Raw genomic sequence first — 25,846 nt, 5'->3', positions numbered from 1 at the left:
ATGTAATGTTTAGTCATTGTCAGAAATTTTGTTATTGAAAATTATACTTTTGCAACTCGAAGTTTCGTCATATTTCGTGATCACACTGCGGCAGGTATTTATTTTAACTGTAGGTACGGTACCTGATACACTTATTCATATCTAACGCTATATACTTATAAAAAAATACGTACCATAAAATGGGGTGAGTAGGGACAAAACTGACATTCAAACCTCGATAAAACTTTGTTTTTACACGTGGCAAACTGATTTTTATATGTACATACCGGTCGTTTGAATTTAAGTTTTTTTTTATGATTTTGTGTAGTTCCATTTCATAACTTTAAGGATAAATACGAAATAGTAGAAAATCCCACCCAGCTCACCCCGTAGTAGGGGTGAGGAGGAATTTCCTACTAAGGTGAGTTTTGAAAATTGTTGGATCGACACTTTGGGATTATGAACATTATAATAGCTTGATTTGTTATTAGAATATATAATTTACATAGCAGTAGCCTGTAAGAAGCAACTCACCCCTCTGTCATCCCTCCTCTCCCCATTCATAACCCATTTTACGTTAACTATTCTTATTTAAACTCTGGTGTTTTACTTTTATTTAGTTTTTCCTTTAACAAAATAATATGAATACCTATTGCTATAGCTCGACGTATAAATCGTAAAAACTCCGCAAGGCGAATCTCACGCATCGAAGTGCAAATTTTAATCACGTCTGATATGAATCTTCTTAGCGCTTCCGCCCTCGCCTTACACTTGTCGCGCCAACTACCAGAAATCTAATAATTTTCACTTATAATACGTTACCTTGCCTGCCTTACTAGCATTTCCAACTTGTTAGATGCAACAGCAATCCTACAAATGTTCTAAGATGCCTACGTATAAAAAAATTGTTGTATAGATACTATTTATTTGGTTCGTATTTTAATGCAATGGCACTATCCAGAAATTCCTTCCCTTAAGCGCGATAACGATTTTAGTATACCTATTCAGAATGAGATACTAACAGAGGGCCAAGTTAACTACTAAGAATTATGAATACCGACCTACGGGTAATCAGTCAATAAGTAGTTATCCTAGAGTCTGACTAGCAGAACTAGTAATTTAAGAGGAGAAACACTGTTTTTTCTCACAAATACATCTAAAATATGCTAATTGCGACTATCAATGAAAAAAAATGTTCCAACAAAGTTTTTATTTAACTAACTGGTTCCCGTGAATTACGCATGATCTTATGACCTATGTGTAATTAGAGCGTATACGTTAATTTTGATAACGAACTGATATGCAGATATGGTACCAGAAAATATTACAAACTATTCGTTTAATAGGTATGCCCGTTTTAAAGTTATCATACCGAATGCAAATTTCGATGTCGTTCGATCATATAATATATAAAATGATTGTTATACTTGAATTAAACTTACCAATTAGACACTGATATCTATGTGATGCTATCCTTTGCTGCATAATATTATCTGCTTGTGTACAATATATAACCACCAACATACAAATCCACGCGTACGAAGTCGCCGTGTGATTAAACATGTTACTGATATATATGGAAACTCGTTAATATGAATAAGTTGAAATACTATCACACTTTTTGACTTTGCGTATTTACAGTCAGGTCGATATTTTATGTTTCGAATGTACTAATTATGACAAACAGACCGAGGATTCTTTCTTTATGGCGTGATGTATTTTTTTTATGTATTGTAAACTAAGGAGGTAAATATAATGCCAGATGATTTTATATCGTCAATAGGACCATGGATTACCACGTAATCCAAGATTGACGGGAGCTTATTCTGTCTGTGCGATCTTTGCTTGCGGGTGTGGCACGAGCCCTAGAGAAGCCGCATCCGGCCTTTCCGATCCCGGATATGAGGAAGTTTCCGCAATGAACCACCTTGGGGAATGAAATTCTCTCGCTACGTAGGTACGAGTAAGCAACGTCTACAAAATAATGCACGTGAATAACATATTATTTCCTTATTTTATTATGGTATTTGGGACAACCTATATTGAATTTACATTTCAATTAGAACTTATCAAATTTCATAACTGTTAATTGACCATAGGTTTGATTTAAAATATAGTAGATAATTTAATTATGTACATATTGCGTACAAATCATAAAAGTTTTCCTTGTATCTGGTGTCGTTACTTCAAGTGGCTATAGAATAAATACTCACTGAGACGGCTGATTGTAACTTTGTGACTCATATTTACGTCAAAATTTCTCTAATTATGCATTCCACCTGCATCTGTTGCGGCACTATATATATGACGATACAATAAAGAATAATTAATGTTAAAATGCAAGCACCACCATTTTAGTGAAATTTTTAAATCTTTGTAGTCAGAATCAGTAGGTATGTATTTATTTACAAAATTCTGATCTTTATATACTGTTCAACATTCGGAGTCAGGATACGCCGGTCCGCTTAGAGTTGCATATAGTCGTTAAACATGTGATCTACGAAACTGCAGGGGCATTCGGAAGGCGGAAAATTAATTGCATGTCACTATGAAGTGTTGCCTGCCGCGCTTGTCGAACTGCATCGGACGTTGTGTGAAACGCTTTATGTCTGCAAAATTTTGAGTAGGTAGCCATGCTGTAGAAAGTCTCATTTTCGATTTGATTTTTGTAAAGATATGCTGAGTTAGTTAATGGAAAATGGCTATGAATAGGTAGAGGTGTGTTACCGGGCTGAGCAGGCGTTGGGCGGAGCAGCAGCGCCAGCACGAAGGCCACGCAGAAGGCTACAGCCAGCGCGCTGGTCACGCCAGCCACCATCAGCAGGCGCTTCTCCATCTTGCTCCGTTGGCCCCAAAATGATGGTCTGTTAACAAACGGCAAACTGAAATAAATGTCATATACGAAGAACAAATTAAGCAAAGTAGACATATATTTAAACACAAAAAGTACTAAACATCAATCAAAATACGTAATAAAAGAATTTGTTTTGAATCCTAGTTGTAATAAATTTCAACTTTATTTAGAACGTCACATGTAACTCCGAATTCCACTAGGTAGTTAATTTAATATGGTCGTAAGGTAGCCCGCTGATCCACCGCTTAGGCTCGTCCAATGTTTAAAGTATCTATATAAAGCGAATTGAATTAAAAAAAAAATGAGTGCTGTGCCTGTTAGCCCTTGTATAATAATCTACTATTTCTCCCCTTTCCAGTGGTTCTTTGTAGGTACCTACTTTTAACAGGAGAGATTAAGTCATACTTAGTTTTCCCTGCCAATTTTCAAAATATACTTAGTACACTTACACGTACGAGTATTATAATATCTTTATTATATTATGGCAAAGTTTTTGAATTTAGTATTTATTTGTCACCTCTGCATGAAACAAGGTTCTTGGTTTTCAAGGATTTATACGGTTAACAAGCACATATTCCGAATAATAATATTAGGTAAATTTAAAACTTAATACGCGATTAAGTCCCGTTTCTATAAGTTAATAATGTGTAAAAATTGTAATAGTTTAAATCAAAGTGAGCCCACTTTTAATTTGAATTTTTTGAATTTATTGGTCTTATCATGACAAAAATTCATAACCGAGAAAGGCCGTTAATATGAATCCGTAATAAATATTGGTACAAACGGCCGCCATATTGAATTTCTGCATTTTTGCTCTAACCGTGATGGAAATTGATGTCTGAGGATTCGAAAGGCTCCTTAATAGGAATTCGAAGTCAAAATTGTAATAAACGGCCGCCATTTTGCATTTCTTCATTTTTGCTCTATTCATGATGAAAATTGATATCTGAGGATCCGAAAGGGCCTTTAATATAAATTCGTTGTCAATATTGAGAGAAAGGTCTGCCCTCTTGCAATTATATTTTATGATTTTAAAGGCACCTGAAACCGAAATCAAAATTTAAAAAATTGGCCACCTTCTTCAATTTCTTCATTTTTGTCCCGGTCATAAAGAAAATTGATATATGAGGATCTGAAATGCCCTTTAACTTAAATCCGCAGTCAAACTTGTAAAAACGGCAGCCATCTTGAACTTCACATTTTTTATTCAATCGCGTCGAAAATTAAATAGATGTCCAAGAAATATAGTTCATAATATACATAGTTTTTGGCGATATACGAGTACTCAGTTTGTGGCGAACCACTAGCTTATAAAATGTAACCGTAGGTAATCAATTAAATAATTTATTGTTTTACAACAAAAACCGCCAGTCATTTTACTGATAAGTAATAAAAACGGGTGTATATGGCAAATGATTATTTTATTTATATTACTGGAATATGAAGCTCGAAAGCTAAACAACGTGGGCTTTCTGTAAATGAACGTTATTCTTTGAAGGAGAAAATTGCTTCCAAATTCGCTTTGGTAACCCGATTTTCGTATACCTGCAATTTTCCTTAGTGTTAAACGAAAATAGTCGCTAGGGAGGCTTCATCCATTCTTACGCGGGTCTAAAGAAAACTCTCTTATTACAAATACGCGTGTGGGGAATAGAAAATATACTCGTATTTAAAGGTTAGAAAGTTGTGAGCTATCATGGCGATCGCGATGTATTCGAATATTGAACTGTTACTACTCGTATTTTATGGATGTGTAATAAGTCGGTATGCAAGTAGCTACCTATGTTAATGCATGGTTGGGTGTGATCGCTCAATTGCCTTTTGCTATTAAATACAGGCTTAGTATTGCCGAGTGATACTTAGTAATATACGTACATAATGCTTTTAACGTACTGTGTTAAAAGCATTCTATCATTCATCCGCGCCTTGTCACGTACATTTAGGGTAAAATAAGATTGATCGGCTTACAGAAAATACTACGAATTTTGAAGCGTTTTAAAGGTGAGGTTTATAGGGTTTTTATTTTGTGATAAGAATCTTCCAATGCATTGTATTTTGAACCTTTATTTTGACTAATCAGAATTGCATTTGTCTTGGCAAGCTTTTATTCGTGGATAGATTAAATATGTACAAGTGAAACTTATTCTTACCGGCACCGTGTCGATTAATAGCATAAACTGAGCGGTGAAGTTGACTTATAGTAATGAAACACTTTACTACTAAAAAACCGTACTAACATTGACGACCCATTCCTCCTTATAAGTGTTCAGAGTGTTCTTTTTCTACGTAGTTACTATTTCAATCATGCAAGCTGTCTATCTTTAAAATTTAGCTAGAGATTAAGTAATTTTAAGTGTCTTGAGTAGTGCGATATCCTTTGTACGCCCATCAAGTCCATACAATTTGAAGCTGTGGGGCTATTAAATAATATGCTGTAGTTTAACAAAAACTATTTAAACATATATGTGTTGCTACAAATTCATCTTTAATGGTACTTTTTTATTAAAAATATATTCTACGTACTCGTATATCCAGTATACACTACATTCTACTCTGATTCTACTTAATTAAGTTAAGTACGTTATTTTCATATTTTAGAGGACACATGTCAATAATTACCTACTAGTTGCTTCTGCCCGTGCATTGACTTGCCCACGATCCACCTGTTGTGACAACCATAGTGTAACATAATAATAAAATATTGCCACGCACTAAAATGTTGCAGTTTATTGACAAGAAACAATAAATTTTGTTTGATAGGTCTAAACCTTAAAGTTAGTTTGTTCTTCTTGGAGTCTAAAGTTATCTTTGTGATTGTTATTGATAAATTATAACCAGAAATAGATTATTTTGAGTTGAACGTGGTCGCCGCGTTACTTGATGACATCCGTATTTGCTCGACGAGATTGAATATAAAATGTGGCCATGATGACTGCCGTTTTTCACAATTTCGGCTGCTGATTTATATTAAAAGGCCTTTCAGATCCTCATACATCAATATTTATTATCAATGAAGAAATTTAAGATGGCGATAGATAGTTTGAACTTATACGTAAGGAGCATACTTAAGCATACATAAAATACTTCCATATTTATTTCATTACCTACGAATATATTTGTTCTTGTTAATTACTTTTCACATACAATTCATATTCATCTATGACATAGATACTCTTCCTCTTTCGGTGTGCAGGAGCTTGATGGCACGTGCACATTTCTCGCTTGCCTGGGCGCGACTAAAGCCAACATGTACAATTTGTACAAAGTAAGCGCTTCAATTTTGGAACACCTTTAAGGTTAAAAGTGCGCTCACTCCTGATAGTTATCAAGAGTTACAATATCATTGGTTGACATCAGATTTTTACGATGTAGCCTATCGAATCCTGAACACAGCTGTATAGCAAAATTACTTAGTAGTAGTGTTAGTAGTGTTATTTTTGAGTAATGTGATCATTTTATATTATAAAATGGCTTTTTCACGTCAGCAGCTCGAACAAGGGTAATTTACTGCTTAAAAACAGTGAGCAAAATCGCTGCTCACTGATTGAGACAAAATAATATTCAAGTGACCTTTATATTCGAATGTCATTTCAACGTGCGGGGCCTAATACAAGTTCGAAGTATTTGGATTCTATTTTCTTTGTCCCTTTCACATCATTAGCAAAAAGAAAGAGACAAAAAAAGTGCATAGGTAATTCAACGGTATATTGACGGTTTAAATAGACTCCCGAAATAAGTCAGACCGCATCGTTCCAAAACACCCTACGAGACTTCATTCGTAATAATTAATTAATGAAATAAAAGATTAATATTTAATAAAAACACCATATTTTACGTATTTTATTATACAATCAAAACAATGAACTTATAAAAATTTACGCAATTGTTACGCAGTAAATAATTCTACTTGACTACTTTTAACAATCTCTACTATAGTTGACAAATAGTACTATGCGTAATTTGGACCGTATCTTGCAAAGTTTTTATTTACAAGAAAAAGTTGTCGATTGAACTGTCAATTGATGTTCATTAATTCATTAATCGTATTAATGAATCGTGTTATTGAAATTTCTTTCGTTTTGTTTTATTGCGGTAATTAAAGTTATTTGTTAGAATACCTTCAGAAAACATGAGCAAGACATTTTTTGATGGCTGACTGACGTGAAAATTTTTGTGTACTACACGAGATCAAAGTTTTTTACATCTCGTGCGCTTTTGAGTCCCTTATTTATATTACATTATAGAATCTTTCGCTTGCTCGGGACTCAAAACAAGCACTCGAAGAAATATCAAACTTTGCTCTCTTGTTGTACAAATAACTATTGTTACACCAGAGTGTAGGTACTGTCAACATCCGACATATCTCAAGGCGCTCAAAAATCTGACATGCAAGTTCATCATCATCATCATCATCATTGGCCACAGCATCTTGACAGATGATTGTTGCAGCGACAGGTTATTAAGAAGAAGAAGAGGTCCGTGCGCCGTCGGAGATCGGAGGTGCGGCACATCTTTTCCTGTGACTGTAAAGCCCAATCGCAGCACGGCACTTTCTGCCACAAAGATCGCAGGTGAAGCGCGAATCTGTTGATGGTTCCTGTGCAGTCCGAAGTCTTTTCTGCTTTAAATCATCGAGCCAGACTTCATCATGCTTCGCTATGCCGTCATGTAGAAGGTTACGCCATTCCCCTCTTTTTTTCATGCAAGTTAAAGTCTTAATAATAGGGTCTTTGTTCAGATATTTGTGAACACCATGGCTGCTCCGATATATCTAATGGCGACAGTACTCACCGAAATAGCATCCTAACTGAAAGTAATCAGGTCATATTATTTCACCAGTAATGTTATGATCGCAAAGTTTATGCATACATATTACAGCTGTTTTCAAATCTTAAGAAGACACCATTTGTTTGTACTTTTTTAAATGCAATTAAGTTTAAATTAGCCAATTCATAGAGTGTGTTTATGAGAAAGGTTAATTAATTGAGTATTTAAGTTAAACAAACTGTAACTTGGAATTGATTGCATTCGCATAAATTTATTTGTAAATTCTTCGTTTTGTTGATCCTGTATAAGGCTGCGTTTCCACCAGAAATGTGCGAGGTTGCGTAGCGAGGGATGTGCTTGTGATGTGATGTGATGTGGATGTGAAAAACGGAGTGTGTCATGTTCTATTACCTACATACCTACACGCTAGGTACTAGGTTAGGTAGGAAGTAAAAACGCCGTCATTAAAAATGTAGGTACCTATACTTAGTTTGTTACGCATTACTTTGATGCGTATATATAGGTACTCAAAGGAATTTTATTGGACGAAAGCCAACTCTTTGTCAACATCGTTTCTCTACCATCGAATACTTTTCTCCTATAACTAAATATGCATTTTAAACAAGGGAAAGGATAAGATAAAAATATCGTATGTGTCTGAAAGTAAAGCAATTACTATTCTGTTCTGTTTTAGTTTTTAATTTTTAGTGCCCTGAAAACTAGTGCCGCATCTAATAGACACGGCTTATGCTGAGCGGCATCCTATTTGGTGTACAGTCAGCATCAAAAGTAGCGGATGAAACAACGCGACAAAATTATCTGATATTCCGGATAACTTTTCCAATTATAGATAAATTTCTAAAATTCGGGGCCAAAGTTATATCTTTTACAGTCTTAGTGGTTCTGTATTGAAGACATCACTTTTTTTAAAGATTTAGATACTTATGAAGCGTTATTTGATCCGCTAATTTTGATGCTGACTGTACGTGACATTATTTACTTTGTTGTTTTTATGTATAAATAATTTTCTATTCTGTTCTAAACCCGTTAATACTGAGGTCAAAATATTGTATGCGTAACATAAGTAGGTAATCACATAAAAAAATCTCAAATGAGCGAGATCTAGATGTTGATTGTAATTTTTTCCATAAATTTTGAACTGCGCAGCCCAGACAGGTTGACCAAGTCGTACAAAACACAAGTACCTACTTTCAAATTCATTAAACAGAACTGGTTTTAGGAAATATACCTATTTATCTACTTACATTCCTTGATTTTAGACTTATGGACATAAAATATTCAATATCTTGTTAGAGAAAATCAATATTGGCCAACATTACGAGTATAAATAGGTACCTACAAATACGTTAAGCCTGGTTGTTTGTGAAGAAAAATGAAAAGCGCGTGCGACCGATCTCTGTTATTGTTTTTGTTTGTTACGATTTTAATTTTGTAAGCGATACGACAGTGGACGGTCCGGTCACTTTGAGTCGCGTGTTGTGTGGCGAACACAAGGAGGACAAGACGGGCTACTAAACAATCTGGAAAGGGCTGTCAGGCAAGCCTAGTGTTGATTAGGGCTCAAGTCCTTTGTCCTTTGCTGTAAGACTTGACTCAGTTTTTCAGACTCTAGTCATTAGGTAAGTCAAAACTTGAGTCCTTATCGAGACCTAAGTCTTTTGTAAATAGTTGAGCCCTTTAAAGAGAACTCTCAAATGATGTATAAAAGTTCTTTAAAAGGATTTGTCTCCACATTAAATTCATGGCTTTTGCATAAATCATTATAAAATTCCAATTTTCCTTTACAAGTCGATAATACCTATACAAATTTTGACGAAGTCTTTATTCGAAGACTTTTTAGGTGCACTTCAAATACTCGGGGCTTAAAAGACGTCGTGTAGAGTTGCGTAGTAACGACTGGAGTTCTTCAAATTTAGACTTAAAAGACTCTAGTTCTTACCAACTCTAGGCAAGACCAATCACAGCTGGCCACATATCAGGTCGATTTAAGCCTTTATAAGGCAGAGGGAATATATTTCTTACCTGATTTTTAACTTTATTTCAAAGTAATAGGATTCTATTTTGCATAATTTCTGACGTCCTTATGATTAAAAAATCACTTTCCAAGGCACTCGCACTCCAAGGCAAAAGACGAAGAGAATTCGTAGACTACGAGGCTTTTCTATACTTTGTTTTGTACTTTCTGTCGGTTTATGGACCAATGTTACTATTTTCATCTGAACTTCTAGTGACAACTTGGGTACACATCTTGTAGTTAAATATATGTACCACCGGCCAACTGTCAATCTTTTGTGACAATTCAGTTGTAAAATTTATGAAAACGAAGTCCTCACAACCTGACTGTTCTGAGACAATCGGGAAAGGGTAGGGTTTTATACAACATAGTCTTGCTTACCCAAACAAATAAAATATTAACCGCCAACGAGGAAAAGATAACAATTTTGGAACAGCACAAAAACGTGTAACGTCTAACGATCTAGTCTTCGAAACGAGATCGTCGATTTTCTTAAGCGTTTGGGCATCCTCGTCAAGTAGAACGTATACATGTATTAAACAGGAAATTAATCGTTATAATTGCTATATTAATATGGTGAAAGAAGAATCATGAAATAAAACGGGAATTTTCATAGATCCTGAAAATAAAGCTTGAAAACTATAAGAAAAACTGGTATAAGACTCACACTATTCTGTAAAAGTATTATAGCCTTTTAAAAGAAAATAGACTAATTCTGACAAGTAAATGAAACTGAAATCAAGAAGTTCATTGTTACTTCTAAAGAGAGTGAACATATCGATAACTGACCATTTTAACTCTTTTTTTCAACGATATAAGGTTCATTTAAGAGTGGCCTTGCATTCAAATATTTGACAGAATGAAACAAAAAATGTCGCGTTTCGTTTATCAAGCACGATATTGTCGTATGCTGAATTCGTTTAAATCTAACTTTAAACATAAATATAAAGTGAAATAAGTATATTTCTTAACTAATTATTTTAGGTGTTTTAATAGTCGATTTGTAATTTAAAAGTAGGTACCTATCTACCTATGAATATGTGAATGAAAACACTACTGATATTTTGAATAATATCGAAGCTATGACTAATGGCTACCCACTGAATAGTTTAGTACAAAGAGAATATAACTCCTTAGTTAGTGTTAGTTAGTGCTTCTGGGCGTTTTCCGCAACTCGACAACCATTGTGCCTATTTTGCGTGAAACGAGGTAGCGCTACTCTAACCACCCCAGCTCCTCCACGAAGCCTAGCAAAGTTTTCAGGCTGCTAATTGCCTCTCCTAGTGTGCACGGATTCCCTAGGTATTTGTTCCTGTATACTTCTACCTGTTTGCAGTCTAGGAGAATATGTTTTGTTGTTTCTTCTTCTTCCATGCACGCTCTGCACATGGGGCTGTCTGTTTTACCCATATTGTGTAGGTGTTTGTTAAGTGTGTTATGTCCTGTAATTAATCCTACTATTTTACGTAGTTGGTGTCGAGGTGTTTTCAGTAGTATTTTGGTGAGTTTGTGGTTCAGTTCCGGTAGAAAATCCTTGGTCTGCCTGCATGTGTCCATTTCATTCCAGTATTTATTGTGCAGTTGTCTGTGATGTAGGTCTAGCTGGTTGTGTATATAGGATATTGGTAGGGGTATGATGGGCTCGGGTCCATATGCCGTCGTTTCTGAGCCTTTCCTGGCCAGTTCGTCCGCTGCATCGTTTCCTCTTGATCCACTATGCCCCTTTATCCATTGAATTGTTACTTTGTTGCCTTCTTTGCTCACTTCCGTGAGGCTTCGATGACATTCGAGTATGAGCTCTGAGTTAATTTTGTCGCTGCATAGCGCTTGTAGTACTGATTTACTGTCTGACAGTATTAGTATATTTTCGTGTTTCACCTGTCGTCTTGTTATAGCATTGCAAGCTTCTATTATTCCCACACATTCAGCTTGGAATACCGTGTTATGTTCTCCCAGGGGTTTTGAGATGTGTATGTTCAGGTCTTCCGAGAAGACACCACATCCTGTCCCTTCAAATGTTTTTGAGCCGTCTGTGAATATTCTTAGGTTTGTTTGGTCTAGTCCTTCTTTAGGATCCTCTGTTAATGATATGGCGTATTCTTTCCAGAAGATCATAGTTTTTGGTGTTTTGTCGATGGGCGCCGCCAGCATGGGTAGTTTTGAGATCATATTTTCATAGATCTTCTTGTGCGATGAGCTGAATGATGTCCATAGGTTTAGCTTTTTCAACCGAAGAGCCGTGGCAGCCGCTTCTTTTTGTATATATATGTGTAATGGTAGGAGTCCTAGCATTATTTCTAGCGCCGCAGTCGGAGTAGTTCTCATACAGCCCGTCGCAGCCACACATGCTAGTCTTTGTGTTTTATTTAGTTTGTCTATTACCGTGGTTAGCTGGGTGCGGGGCCACCATACGACCGAGCCATAGCTGATCATTGGCATTATTACCATTTTGTATAGCCACAGTATGATGTGAGGAGCAAGTCCCCATCTCTTGCCCACCATCCTCCGGCATTGCCAAAAGGCTACTGTTGCTTTGTTTAGTTTATTGTCCAGGTGTTTGTTCCAGTTCAGTCTATCATCCAGGATTATGCCTAGGTATTTTACATCCTTTGAAAGTGTCAATCTTGTGCCAAAAAGGGTTGGCAGTTCGTATGTACCCAGTTTTCGTTTGTGTGTGAAGAGAATTGTGTCGGTCTTTTTTGGGTTTACCGATAGGTCATTCTCCTTGCACCATTTCTCTACTATTTTCAGTGCTGTCTGTGTGAGATCACACAGTGTGTTTATTACTAGGCCGCTGATTAGTATTACTAAGTCATCTGCGTACCCTATAGTCATAAAATGTTCGTTATTTAATTTTGTTATCAATTCGTTCACCACCAGGTTCCATAGCAGTGGTGAGAGTACTCCTCCCTGGGGGCATCCTCTCATGACTAGTGCTTGATGAGTTTGGTTTTCGGATAGTCTTATTATTCTCTGTCTTAACATATTCATTATCCATTCGGTTACGAGTGGATTGGTTCTATGTCTTTGTAATGCTTGCTGAATGCTGCTAAAGTTTGTCTTGTCAAAGGCTCCTTCTATGTCGATGAAGGTGCCTAGGCATGAATTCTTCCTTGCTAGCGCATTCTCTATGTTGCTTACTACAGCATGGAGAGCTGAGTCAGTTGATTTCCCTTGACTGTAGGCGTGTTGGTTTGGATGGATTTCTATGTTTTTTAGGGCCGTGTCCTTCAGTTCTCTGTCACATAGTCTTTCTAGTGTTTTTAGCATGAAGGATGTAAGGCTGATTGGTCTGAAAGACTTGGGGTCCGAGTAATCGGTTTTGCCTGGCTTTGGGAGGAAAATCACTTTCACTTCCCTCCATTTATATGGTATATATCTAAAGGCTATACAGCTGCACAGTAGATTGGATAGGTGTTTGATTAATGTATGTCCACCCCATTTTAGTAGGGCTGGGTAAATTCCGTCTGTTCCCGGCGATTTAAAGTTATCAAAACTATTTACCGCCCAGGTCGTTTTGTTATATTCTGTTATACATTCTGCTGTTCTCCATTCGCTTTCAGTTGGATTATAGTTCATTGTATCCTGTTCTGGGTCTTGCTCATTTACTACTTTGCATCCTGGGAAGTGAGTCTCCACCAGTAGCCTAACTCCTTAGTAAAAAAACCTAATGGTTCAGGTAAAGTTAAACCTTATGTCAATGCTATAAAGACGTTGTCAACAGCAACGCTTTTGTTGATGTACGAAAATATATCTTAACCTATATATCCTCCTTACCCATTCAATGAAATATATTGAATTACTTAGATGAGCATTTAAATGTATTTTTATTATGTATTTATAATTCCCGTTTCAATTACCTCCAATATTGTAACTATTTTGCGTATTAAAATGCGTATTGATTAATATAATTGTACAGTCATCTGCAGAGAAAAGGTACCCCGCTGCATAGAAATTTTGTACTGTACCTATGGACTTTTATACGCAATTGTACTTACTGGGCCAAAGATCGATGATCTCCTTTTTAGGGTTCCGTAGCCAAATGGCAAAAAACGGAACCCTTATAGATTCGTCATGTCCGTCTGTCTGTCCGATTCTGTCACAGCCACTTTTTTCCGAAACTATAAAAGCTATACTGTTCAAACTTGGTAAGTAGATGTATTCTATGAACCGCATTATGATGTTCACACAAAAATAGAAAAAAAACAATAAATTTTGGGGGTTCCCCATACTTAGAACTGAAACTCAAAAAATCTTTTTTCATCAAACTCATACGTGTGGGGTATCTATGGATAGGTCTTTAAAAATGATATTGAGGTTTCTAATATCATTTTTTTCTAAACTGAAAAGTTTGCGCGAGAGACACTTCCAAAGTGGTAAAAAGTGTGTCCCCCCCCCCGTAACTTCTAAAATAACAGAATGAAAAATCTAAAAAAAATATATGATATACATTGCCATGCAAACTTCCACCGAAAATTGGTTCGAACGAGATCTAGTAAGTAGTTTTTTTTAATACGTCATAAAAATTAAAAAAAAAAATTTTTTCATCAAACCCATACGTGTGGGGTATCTATGGATAGGTCTTCAAAAATGATATTTAGGTTTCTAATATCATTTTTTTCTAAACTGAATAGTTTGCGCGAGAGACACTTCCAAAGTGAAAAAATGTGTGTCCCCCCCCTGTAACTTCTAAAATAACAGAATGAAAAATCTAAAAAAAATATATGATATACATTGTCATGCAAACTTCCACCGAAAATTGGTTCGAACGAGATCTAGTAAGTAGTTTTTTTTTAATACGTCATAAAAATTAAAAAAAAATTTTTTTTTCATCAAACCCATACGTGTGGGGTATCTATGGATAGGTCTTCAAAAATGATATTTAGGTTTCTAATATAATTTTTTTCTAAACTGAATAGTTTGCGCGAGAGACACTTCCAAAGTGAAAAAATGTGTGTCCCCCCCCCTGTAACTTCTAAAATAACAGAATGAAAAATCTAAAAAAAATATATGATATACATTACCATGTAAACTTCCACCGAAAATTGGTTTGAACGAGATCTAGTGAATAGTTTTTTTTTAATACGTCAATAAATTAAAAAAAAAATTTTTTCATCAAACCCATACGTGTGGGGTATCTATGGATAGGTCTTCAAAAATGATATTTAGGTTCCTAACATCATTTTTTTCTAAACTGAATAGTTTGCGCGAGAGACAGTTCCAAAGTGGTAAAATGTGTGTCCAAAGTGGTAAAATGTTTAACAAGATCTAGCAAGTAGATTTTTTTTTAATACGTCTTAAATGGTACGGAACCCTTCATGCGCGAGTCCGACTCGCACTTGGCCGCTTTTTTTAAATCTTATACCTTTAAAGGAACAATTCTTGTATATATATATATATTTCTGTAATCTCGGAAACGGCTCTAACGATTTCGCTGAAATTTGGTATATGGGGGTTTTTGGGGGTATACAAGCGACCTACATTAGTCTTATGTTTGGTAAAACGCGTGTTTTCGAGTTTTCATGCGTTTTTCTTTCGACGCAGAATATGGTCGCTAATTTCGTGTTGCCGGCCACTGTCCGTCTGGTCCAGCGGGTTAAGACGCGGACGGCTAGAAAAGTAGAAACGAGTGTTACGGGTTCGAATCTCGCCCGATGACTAACTTTTGTTTTTTTTATATATGTTCAAGTTTATATATATTTTTTTAATTTTTATTGTTTTAGACAAGTTTAATTTAGTAAAAAAATTTTATTAAGATTATCACCTATACACCACCATATTACAATAAATAGTTATAACCGAGCAAAGCTCGGTCGCCCAGGTACTATAGCTTTAATGGTCGCTTCTGCAAAATAGAACGTAAATTTTGCTGTAGCTTATAAAATTCCATTCATAGCACGCATGACCCTCATTTTATTGAATCAATTTTGGAACTTTTCGCAATACTGTAGACATGTGTCAAGATTAGATTTTTAAGTTGTTTCAACAGGTTACTCCCTGAGAGAGTAAACTATACAAGAGTATATGTATACAAGAGTGTTGTCCGTGAAATGAAGAAACAATGGGTAGAAGGAGTACCATACAGTAAACAACTGCTGTTTCCTTCCTCTTCGTTCCTTAAGTTATTTGGGGAGCCTAATTTTTTTTTTTTTCATTTATTTAGAACACAAACAGTCACATATACAAATGGATTTGAAGTACAATGTAGAGTACTTAACATACTTAAGAATCATAGACCTGGAGGTTCATTATTAAGTACATAATGTTAACATACATACTAACAGCATAAAGAAAATGAAATCATGAAATCATGAGCCATACTTAAATTCTATTTACTAGTCTTCAGAGGAGAAAAAAAATACAATAAGTAGTAATACAGTAAGCAGGTTTGACATTACTGTCTGTTTCATTAATTATCGGATATGTTGTATTTTTTTTTTTACTAATATTTGGTAGGTATTAGGACAACCGGAAAGTTACATTTATACATTGTGTACATTGTATTATATTTAATTATATGAAATATGTACTTGAACTAAAACAATTTACGTTTAAGTATCATTTTGAGACTAGACAATGAAATGTGAAAAGGATCAATATCAAGTAGGTACTTATTATAATAACTAGGGACTCGTCTGAAAAAAGTGTGCCGAGAGTAATTCTTGCGGGCAAAGCTGTAATTTGTTTTAATTTAACCTATTAATTTTTTTTAGTTTACATTTTTGGACTTGTTAGTATACAACTGTTTGGACGAACGGTTTGGTTTCGTGGGTGCCCTGCCTATGAAGCCGATGGTCCCGGGTTCAAATCCTGGTAAGGGCATTCATTCGTGTGATGAGCATGGATATTTGTTCCTGAGTCATGGGTGTTTTCTATGTATTTAAGTATTTATAGATATTTATATATTATATATATAACGTTGTATAAGTACCCTCGACGCAAGCCATATTGAGCTATGGGACTTAGTCAATTTATGTCCTATAATATTTATTGATTTATTTATTATTTAATTACTCGTATTGTAACTGTTGCTATCGTTTATCAGTTATAGGACATTATTACACAAATTGACTAAGTCCCACAGTAAGCTCAATAAGGCTTGTGTTGAGGGAATGAGGGAGTTTATACTTAAAAGTATATTTGAAGCTACTTAGGTAGAGTAGGGTGCGGGTTTACTAGCGCAACAAGCAAATTATGTCTGACCGTTCCGTGGGGGTATTGCGCAAAGGTAATTATCCTCAGCCTAGATCCGAGTGGGGATAGATGTGAAACAAAGAAATAAGTGCCGTAGTTATGTAGATAAGAATGAGACATTCAAAGTGTTTAGTTAGGAAAAATGTCGCAGTCTGCTAACGAAACACGTAATGCAACTCGTATTCATGAAAGTGAAAACCAGTCGTATGTCGCCCCGATCACGGAGCGTGGTTTATATGAGCAGACTTCTTTCCTATAGGTAGGTAAGTACCGCACGCGAACATTAAGTCAGACAGTGCCGATTCTGCTAGTCAGGACTGGCACACGGTTGCCCTCGACCTTGCCTCACTGCTTCAATCGTTTTGAATGCAGAAAGCGTAAGTGACTCTTGTAATAAGGTAAAAGTAAATGTAAAAATCGGCTAAAGTCATGGACATTGGAAATACTACTAGGTTTTATCTTATTATTTTTTCAGAGAGCGACGCTCTTGCTTTGAACTTGAAAATGAATAGATTAAGTTTAACTTACTCATGATACTTTTCCTTTTAAATCTATTGTAATAATTATTGTCGTATTTTTTACATGCCAGATACTAATTATAACAATTTAAGTGTTAGGGGGTGAAAACAAAAGACTATATACTACCGATTAAAAATTTACCTACGCTACATCATGAACAGTCTTGAAGCGAATGCTCCCATCCGAATGGATGGGTTTCCTAGTTCAATATTTGTGACAGGTTTAGTGCAAAGGTCCCACTTTGTCGGTTCTAGTTTCCGAGTTACGGGCAGTTTAGTGAAATCTGGCAAAACTTACCGAAAATCCGTTTTTAACAAAATCTGATGCAACATACTCCAAAGTATCCGTGACTTTGATTTCAACGCTTAAATGACCAATCGATTTTGATTTTCTTGAGGATCAAATGTCTATAAGTATGGGATTCATGGCATTGGAACAATACAAAGGTAAGAAATGAGAGTTAAACTGTGACGCTAGCACATGAGGATTGAAATGCCTCTAACAAAATTATATTGTAATGTGATGTCATTACATTAGTCTGTACTGAATCTATGGAAAATCAAGAAAATTCCTATTTTGACCTTGAAATATCGCGTTTATACATATACATATAGTTGTCATACAATTTATGTTTCAATGAAATGTAAGAAATCGAATGTCAAATCAAAATAGCTCATTTTTTTCTTAAGTTAGAAAAAAATTGTGACTTTGGAGCCTTGTATTTTTATAATCTCAATATGTCTTTTTAAATTTCACTTTTTTATAATGGATGGCTCATTTTTTATCCATTTGGCAAATTATAGTTAATATTCAACATGTGCCAAGTGTCTAATTTTAAGCACCTTTTAAGCCTCAAAGTTTAGTGTCCAACTTTGTCGATACCTAAAAAAAGGGCCAAGTGCTTTTCAGACAATGCATAATGGATTGTTCTGTACCTTTATACGACACTAAAAGCCATACAAGCAAAGGGCGTAGCATTGCGGCACTTAAGTCGTTTAAATAAGCCACTAAGTTTTTTGAAAAATACTCATATAGGCTTTCGTGGAAAATATTAAGAATTACGCATTTTTTTTTTTCATTTTTAATATTTTTATACGACGGGTCAAAAAGTCAAAGGGAGGCACGCACATTATTATGATTATTATTATTTTGGAGTATCGGAGCGATTATAATTTTTTTACCAAAAGTGTTCACTAAATCAAAAAGCGCTCTTAGCAATCTTAATATTTTTAGTTACATGTATGGAGTGCTCCGATAAAAATATATTCTTTGTACTCGTCGACTGTAATGGTTGAATGAAGATTTCGTATAACAACTGTTATTGGGTACTTTTCAGGTATGGGCTCCCAACTCAACTATAATATTCATCGAAACGGTTTAGTCAACTATAATGAAATTGACCAATATAATTTTAATGAAAAATCAGAGCCTTATGTAATAATTAACCTTGATAGTTCCAACTGACAAATTTATTATATGATTTTCCTGAGAATACGTAGATTATGTAAGTAATTTGATATCAATTAATCTATAACTTCCCAGTATATGTGTTTTTTCTGGTCCCTAACTTTAACCATTATTTTCTCCATTGTTAAAGATATTCAAAAAAACTATCACACATAGACTCCATTCTTAAGTGGGAAGGTTTGTCAAAAGTTGCCATATTTTACAAATCTTACAAAATAGTTTTAACACTTATTAAATGTCGTTATCTGTAGTGTGCAGGCGAAAAAAAAATTATATTCCCAATTTTTTTTGCAGTGGTCCTTTTTAATATTTTGGGCACGAATTTGATAGGTATCACATGAAATCTATCACACAAATAATTGTCTTGTTCTCAAATAGGTATATAGTATTTCAATTAAGACGACACAATGATTTAACCAAGCAGAACTTTATTTATAAGATATAATAACTACATAAAAAGGAATGATTAAGTATCGAACCGGAATAACCTTCGTTCGTGACCACTGGTTTCGAAGGAAACAGTGATATTAAAACGAATTTTCCTGTTATAAGATGTTACCTTAACATGACCTTACGCATATTAAAGTAACTTGCTGATTCCTGCCAGAGATAACGCTATTACTTATGAGATCCCCATTAATCCTTTAAGATAAGTAATTAAATCTGTAAACCCTTCAAAGATGTCGTTTAGAAAAAAACTCTCACATAGTGACTTCCTCGACCCAAGTATGTGTATTTTAATTCTGCAGTCAAGGAAATGTATTTATGTATACACGTCATAGAAGTTATGCTATAATTATATCCTTTTTAACAACTGTTGCATGTCTAGTCTTTTGCGCAAGTGGTTACGAGGTAAATTAAATAATCACTATATTTAAACATTACTACTACTAGTTTCTTAGCTTTAGATACGAGTGTGTTCCCTGGCGAAAGTTTTGGGGTTTTAAGAGCACCTCAAGGGAAACTAAAGATAAAGAAAACAGCGATGGACACATGCATCTTACCATACCTTACATATGGCGGCCAAACCTGGACGCACACTAATAAAAGCAAACTAAAAATAAGAACCTGTCAAAGAGCAATGGAAAAGAGCAGCCGAAAACAAGACGATCGAAGGACATTATAGATATAGCTGGCGAAAATTGGCCAGTTAAGATCAAAGACCGAGACAAAGATATATAATATAATACATATTCAAACTAGTTTGAACTCCAGAGTCAAAATCAATAAAATTTAACAAAAACACTTCTGGAAATTAAAAGGCTTTATTATTCTTCAATTCAATTCAATTCCTAGCCTAGAAAAGTATTTTTATTTAAGTATATACACACGACGCGGGGTTTAAATATAGGGTATTTTAAGAGGGGGCGTAAAGCCATGAATTTAGAAGGAAATAAAACATATGGCTATCGCGCGGGTTATTTTACGTTTTATTTCAGTAAATATGAAAATATAATTCTGTTTAGAATTTTGCTCGTCAGATCCCTTGGTTAATTTACACTAGCTATTTTAGAAGTTCTAAAATTACACGGCAAGTGAAATACAACGTGAAGTAAAGTAAATGAAAATTAGTCATGTTCATATTTTTTCTATCGAGTCAACTTTAACCTTTATTTAAAGTTTGGTTGAAGTCTGTTTGCAAATATAGTAGTTACCGTTTGAAAATTTTCACGACATTTGCCATTTTGACACACAAACACTCTACGGTCGCTGGTAAAAGATATTATGATCTCAACATAAAAAATATAGAGAATTTATTGCACTGTGTTCTGCCTCTTCTGGCGCATCTTAGGGCGATACGGTTCCTTATTGTCACGTTGCGAGGAGTCATTCCAGAGTGTCGGGGTCGGGGCCTCACGTTCGCGAGAAGTGTATAAATACATTCTGTAAACTCCATTGTCCTTCTTTAAACTCCATTGTCCTTCTTTAAAGACAGATGCGATAAAATACGCCGGTACTCCAAGGTCAAGGTACAGGGTTATTCACGAAATGTCAAAATTTAATTCTAAAGGATTTGAGTTTTTCGTTGTTTTAGGCTTCCATGTCCGAAAGTTGCCAATGATTAGATTCCTATTTCTGAGTGTACGCTGTTTATTTGTCTGTCTGTCAGTGGGCTCTATCAGTATCATTATAGGTAGACAGTTGACATTTTCTTAGAGTATGTCTTTCTATTGCCGCTATAACAAATAATAAAACTTATGTTTTGTCTTTACATTTTCCATAGCGATAGCACTGGTGACAGACAGACTGACAGTGGAATCTTATTGTAGTAATAGGGTCCCGTTTTTACCCTTTGGGTACGGAACCCTAATAATAAAAAAAGGCGAAGCGTGAGTAGGCCTTAGGAAAAAACCTATATATGTATCCGGTGCGGCACCGACTCGCACTTGGCCAATTTTTGACACTTAAGGATAAAGTTTTGACATGATTGTGGTTGCTAGATCTGTACCCCTAGTGTAAATATTTTCGACAGCGAAACGTTACGTACGCGTTTGCGTTAAGTGTCATTTTGTATGAGATTTTTGACTTTCCAAAACGTCCCGCTTGGCGCGCTGTTCAAAAACCCATACAAAATGAGACTAAACGCAAACGCGTATGTCACGTTTCGAAATCGAATTTAATTACACTAGAGGTACTGTTTATAAATCGTATTACATAGTTTCACAAAGGAGAAATACATATGAGCGGCTGGAAATTGACTCTTCAAATTCAAATTAGAATAGGGTAAAAATGTAATCAACCGAAATGCAATGATGTGCTGTACAGTCGCGTGACTGCCGGCGCGGCGGGAGCCACGACAAACCCGTCTCGCCTGTCGAGGTTTAGATGTTATGCAACCATCCACAGCTTCAGCATTGTCGGCTAAAGGTCTTAATGTCATCTGACCGGTTCGACAAAGGTTCAATGTCTCGGACGGGTCAGCGAACCTTTTTGACCGTCCTCATTCACAAAAACATGTAATAACTCTTTTAATAGTGTTGCAGTAACACAAATATCAACTGTATTATATACCTTACTAACAATCAGTGCCTAATTTATTACCTCCTTTATTTGAGTAGATAGGTAAATCGTTTATTTAACTGTTGCAATAAAAGCAAAACCAAAAATAACACCGGCCATTAAATGAGGTACATTAAAAGTCGACAAGTGAAAACCAAATATATTTAATGAAAACAAAACTACATCAAACTAAGACAATTAAATAAAATTTAATCAAAATATACGAAATAAGCAAATTCCCCAACTCTGCAGTGCATCAAATATAAGAGCCTAAAAGCACCTAAAAGTATGGAAAACTATTAGAGTGACAAACACTTTTGGTGCGTTGTTTTATCCAATACTGTTCATGCTGACTGTATAAGCTTCGGCATAAACTAACTACCTTCTTTCCTCTGGTTTGAAACTGGGTAAACGAGCCAGACAGTTATTAAAGCATTAGTTAACGAGATAAAGAAAAGCGATCGCGGTCAGGTCGCACAAAGGATCACGTCGGTGGGCGAGAGGCGGCGGTAACGGTGAGGCGCAGCGCAGGCGCAGCACAGGACCGGCTCAAGGAAGGACTAACCTAACAGTATGGGATCTACCGTTATCTGTGATTGCAGTTACGTGTCAGGCTTATAAGGTCGGCGACCTCATCAATTATCCTCAGTACATCACTTATGACATGCTAATGTATTCTAACGTTACCAGATTTTTATATGAATAAATCAGGATTGTATCTGTATTATATGCAAATTTAATGCAAAGCAAGGGGCAGGTTTGCCGAAACCAAATATGAAGTAGGTATTTGCCCCGAATATTAAATATGTGTATGTAGCAACTCATTAGCATCGACTACCTACAATTCATCGAATCATTTGTAAATATCCATTTATCATGTGAATTAGTATAAGTATAGTTAGCAGCAAAATATATATAGGACAGATATTAAAACTGTGTGAAGAGATTCGATAGAGAGAGAAAGAGATTCATACATTAATCTTATGATTAGATTAATCTAAGGTATCAAGAGAAGAGTTGGCAGTCTATTTTAAACACCTCGCTCGCATAGCTAATTCTTCTGTTAACTGTAATTAATTAAAACATCTTTCGCAAAAATAAAATGGAGTTTATGCTTTATCCTACTTACAACTTTTTATACGTCAAAAACAAAAAAGTTTACAGATATATAGAGACGCACAACTCCAGGCCGCGTAGCCAACGTGCATATCGTTCACGCTCCGTGGCGAACGAAACGCAACTGTCACAGTCGTACTAATATGGAAGAGTAATAGAGAGAGATAGCTACGATACGCTACGGAGCGTGAATGATTGTAACTTTGGCTACGCGGCCAGGGGTGTCACATACCGTACGTGCCTATACATAGTACCCATATCACGCAATACATATTGGTTACCTTACAGTCTAACAGCTATACCTAGTTGAGTAACTAACTATATATTAGGTATGGTGCATAGAGTAACTTAGTAATTCTTGAAGTACCTGCCTAATACTTAGTAACGCGACGTAGTTTATTGTTTTGAACGACCAAATCAAGACATCAAGTAAACTAGCACGTCCGAACATTTTCAGCACGTTACTAGTGATGTCATATGTTTATTTATCTTATAAGGTATATGAACATGCTAACTTGGCAGCAAGTAGAGTTCCAAGCAGCGTGAATGCTGAATATTTACAATGGTCGAAGGTCACAATGATAGTTATCGAGCTGCATGGCTGATTCCCTCTTTAAACTACGGCCCTTTGTTCTGCGGCCACAAGCGTGCATACATTATAGTAATATCATGAGATAACCTTTTATTGCTTATACTTACTTGAGAATTCAATTGTTTTCTTACATAAAATTCCGGATCTTTCATTATTATTTTATATAAGGGTCAAACACATTTCAGAAAATGATCACTTCTGTGGGCTATACGTAAGTGGTCTGTGGCAATACGATAAAAGTTAACGACGGGTTCACATGTACCGGGGTACATAGGAACCCTTATTTACTTATTTCAGTTTTAAGTATTGAAAAAATAAAGTAAAAAATGTAGTATCCCGGCTGGTAGGGTGCAGAGTAAAAATTTGCTTTTGATCCCCTTAAGTTGCGATGTCTGCAGGAAAGATGTCAACAAGTTAAGCATACAATAAAATGTGTAACCCATAAGTAAAACTGAATAATCGGAAAATACAGAGTCAATTCAATGTCTTCTAGTCTAGGTTAGGTTAGGTAGACACGTCTCGCAGAACCACACATAACATTGAGGGGAATCAAAAGCAAGCAATGTATTTTATCTGTATACTTCGGGAATTTCATACAATAAACAGGTACGTTAAAACAGCTTTAATTGTATCTAAGTAGTAATTTTATTGCTATAATACAAAATTCGTTGGCATATTATGGTCGACTGGTAGAGAATAATACGGTAAGGCATTCATTCCACCTTTTGTACATTAGTGCAAAAAAATTAAATTCATAATTTCTTTATATCTCCGTTTTGGTTTGTCTATATTAGTTAAATAAATTAGAGTAAGATACTCTGTCTTGAGTTAAAATTGTACTGGCTATAACAATGATAAGATTATTATGTTTTTGAGGATGTTCATCATTTTGTGTGTTAGACATATTAGAGCGATTTCCCAAAACGGAATGAGTTCGAGAGAACTGCCAAATCTACTTCCAGCACTGATACGTGATTTCAACGTAGGCATACAGAGGTGTATAGCTAATAGTTCCCTGTTTTGGAGGTGCTAATAAGATAAGGTGCCGCGGAGAGGAGAACGTATCATAACTACATACTTAGGTACCTGACTAGTTCTTATGTAGGTAGTATAGAAACGTCGTCAAAATAACGTCAACAATAACAATGTAGTCAGCTTTGGATTTTGATTAAGTACTTATTTAAAAAAATATGATCAAAATTAATTCATTATTGGAAAAGTACTCCTTTTTTGAAGTAGGTTATAAATGCCACCGCATAGGTATCTGATATATATTGAACATGCTACTTTTAGATACTTCCATACCTAAGTTATTTAAAGTTTTTATCATGTCAAAAAATACTGATTCCTACAATTTTTGTGAATTACTTAAGCTACAAATCAGCTTGAAACCTAGATCTTAAAAATCAATACGTAATACTAATCTAATAACTATCCCCTTTCGGCATGGTGCCGTAGATGCTGGTAGCATTTATTTTATTTATTTCACGGTTTAAAAGAAAGACGAAATAGGCGATTGATCATAAATAATGGTACTCAATCTATTTTATTCATAATGAGATTGAGCTACAAATTAATATTTATTGTTGGTACAATATTTAGTACTAGCATACTATGAGCTGTTTGTAATATTTAATAAATATCTGTTGTCTGAACTTTTTACCCGATTGCAGCAAATTCAAAAAGGGGGGTTTTTATTAATAACATACCTCTCTTTATAATCGTTTTTAGGGTTCCGTAGTCAACTAGGAACCCTTATAGTTTCGCCATGTCCGTCAGTCTGTCTGTCCGAGGCTTTGCTCCGTGGTCGTTAGTGCTAGAAAGCTGAAATTTGGCATGGATATATAAATCAATAAAGCCGACAAAGTCGTACAATAAAATCTAAAAATTTTTTTTTTAGGGTACTTCCCCTACACGTAAAGTGGGGGTGAACATTTTTTTTGCTTCAATCCTACAGTGTGGGATATCGTTGGAAAGGTCTTTCAAAACTAATAGGGGTCTTCAACAAACACTTCTTGATAAAGTGAATATATTCGATGATAATTGCTCCGAAAGAACAAAAAAAATGGGTCCCACCCCCTCTAACTTTTGAACCATAGGTCCAAAAAATATGAATAAAAATCTTGGAAGTAAAGCTTAAGAAAGACATTAAATGAAAACTATAGCGGATATGATCAGTTTAGCTGTTTTTGAGTTATCGCAAAAAGTTTCCCCTTCATAGTAAAAAGACGTACACCCACAGTTCATCCCTTGGTTAACAATCTACCATACTTTAAGCTCCTGTTTAGCTTATTGTGACGGAAGAGTAACTACGGAACCCTAC

The 25,846-nt window shown here is 35.3% G+C and overlaps 1 protein-coding gene across 8 annotated transcripts in view; it reads right to left on the bottom strand.

Annotated features, from left to right (window-relative positions):
* Positions 1-25,846, bottom strand: part of LOC133515840 (neprilysin-2) — a 66,145-nt gene that overhangs the window by 20,519 nt on the left and 19,780 nt on the right. For 5 of the 8 annotated variants that reach the window (XM_061848441.1, XM_061848432.1, XM_061848452.1 and 2 more), the window contains exon 3: positions 2,707-2,861. In XM_061848441.1, coding sequence (XP_061704425.1) covers positions 2,707-2,861 — 155 coding nt within the window. The remainder of the gene's footprint in view (positions 1-2,706; positions 2,862-25,846) is intronic. The other 3 variants (XM_061848445.1, XM_061848444.1, XM_061848460.1) reach the window with 1 other exon arrangement.

This window comes from Cydia pomonella, chromosome 1, assembly GCF_033807575.1.
Source record: "Cydia pomonella isolate Wapato2018A chromosome 1, ilCydPomo1, whole genome shotgun sequence".
Classification (NCBI taxonomy): Eukaryota; Metazoa; Arthropoda; class Insecta; order Lepidoptera; family Tortricidae; genus Cydia; species Cydia pomonella.
Note: the sequence above shows the minus strand (reverse complement) of the source record. Positions and strands in the feature narration are given on the sequence as shown.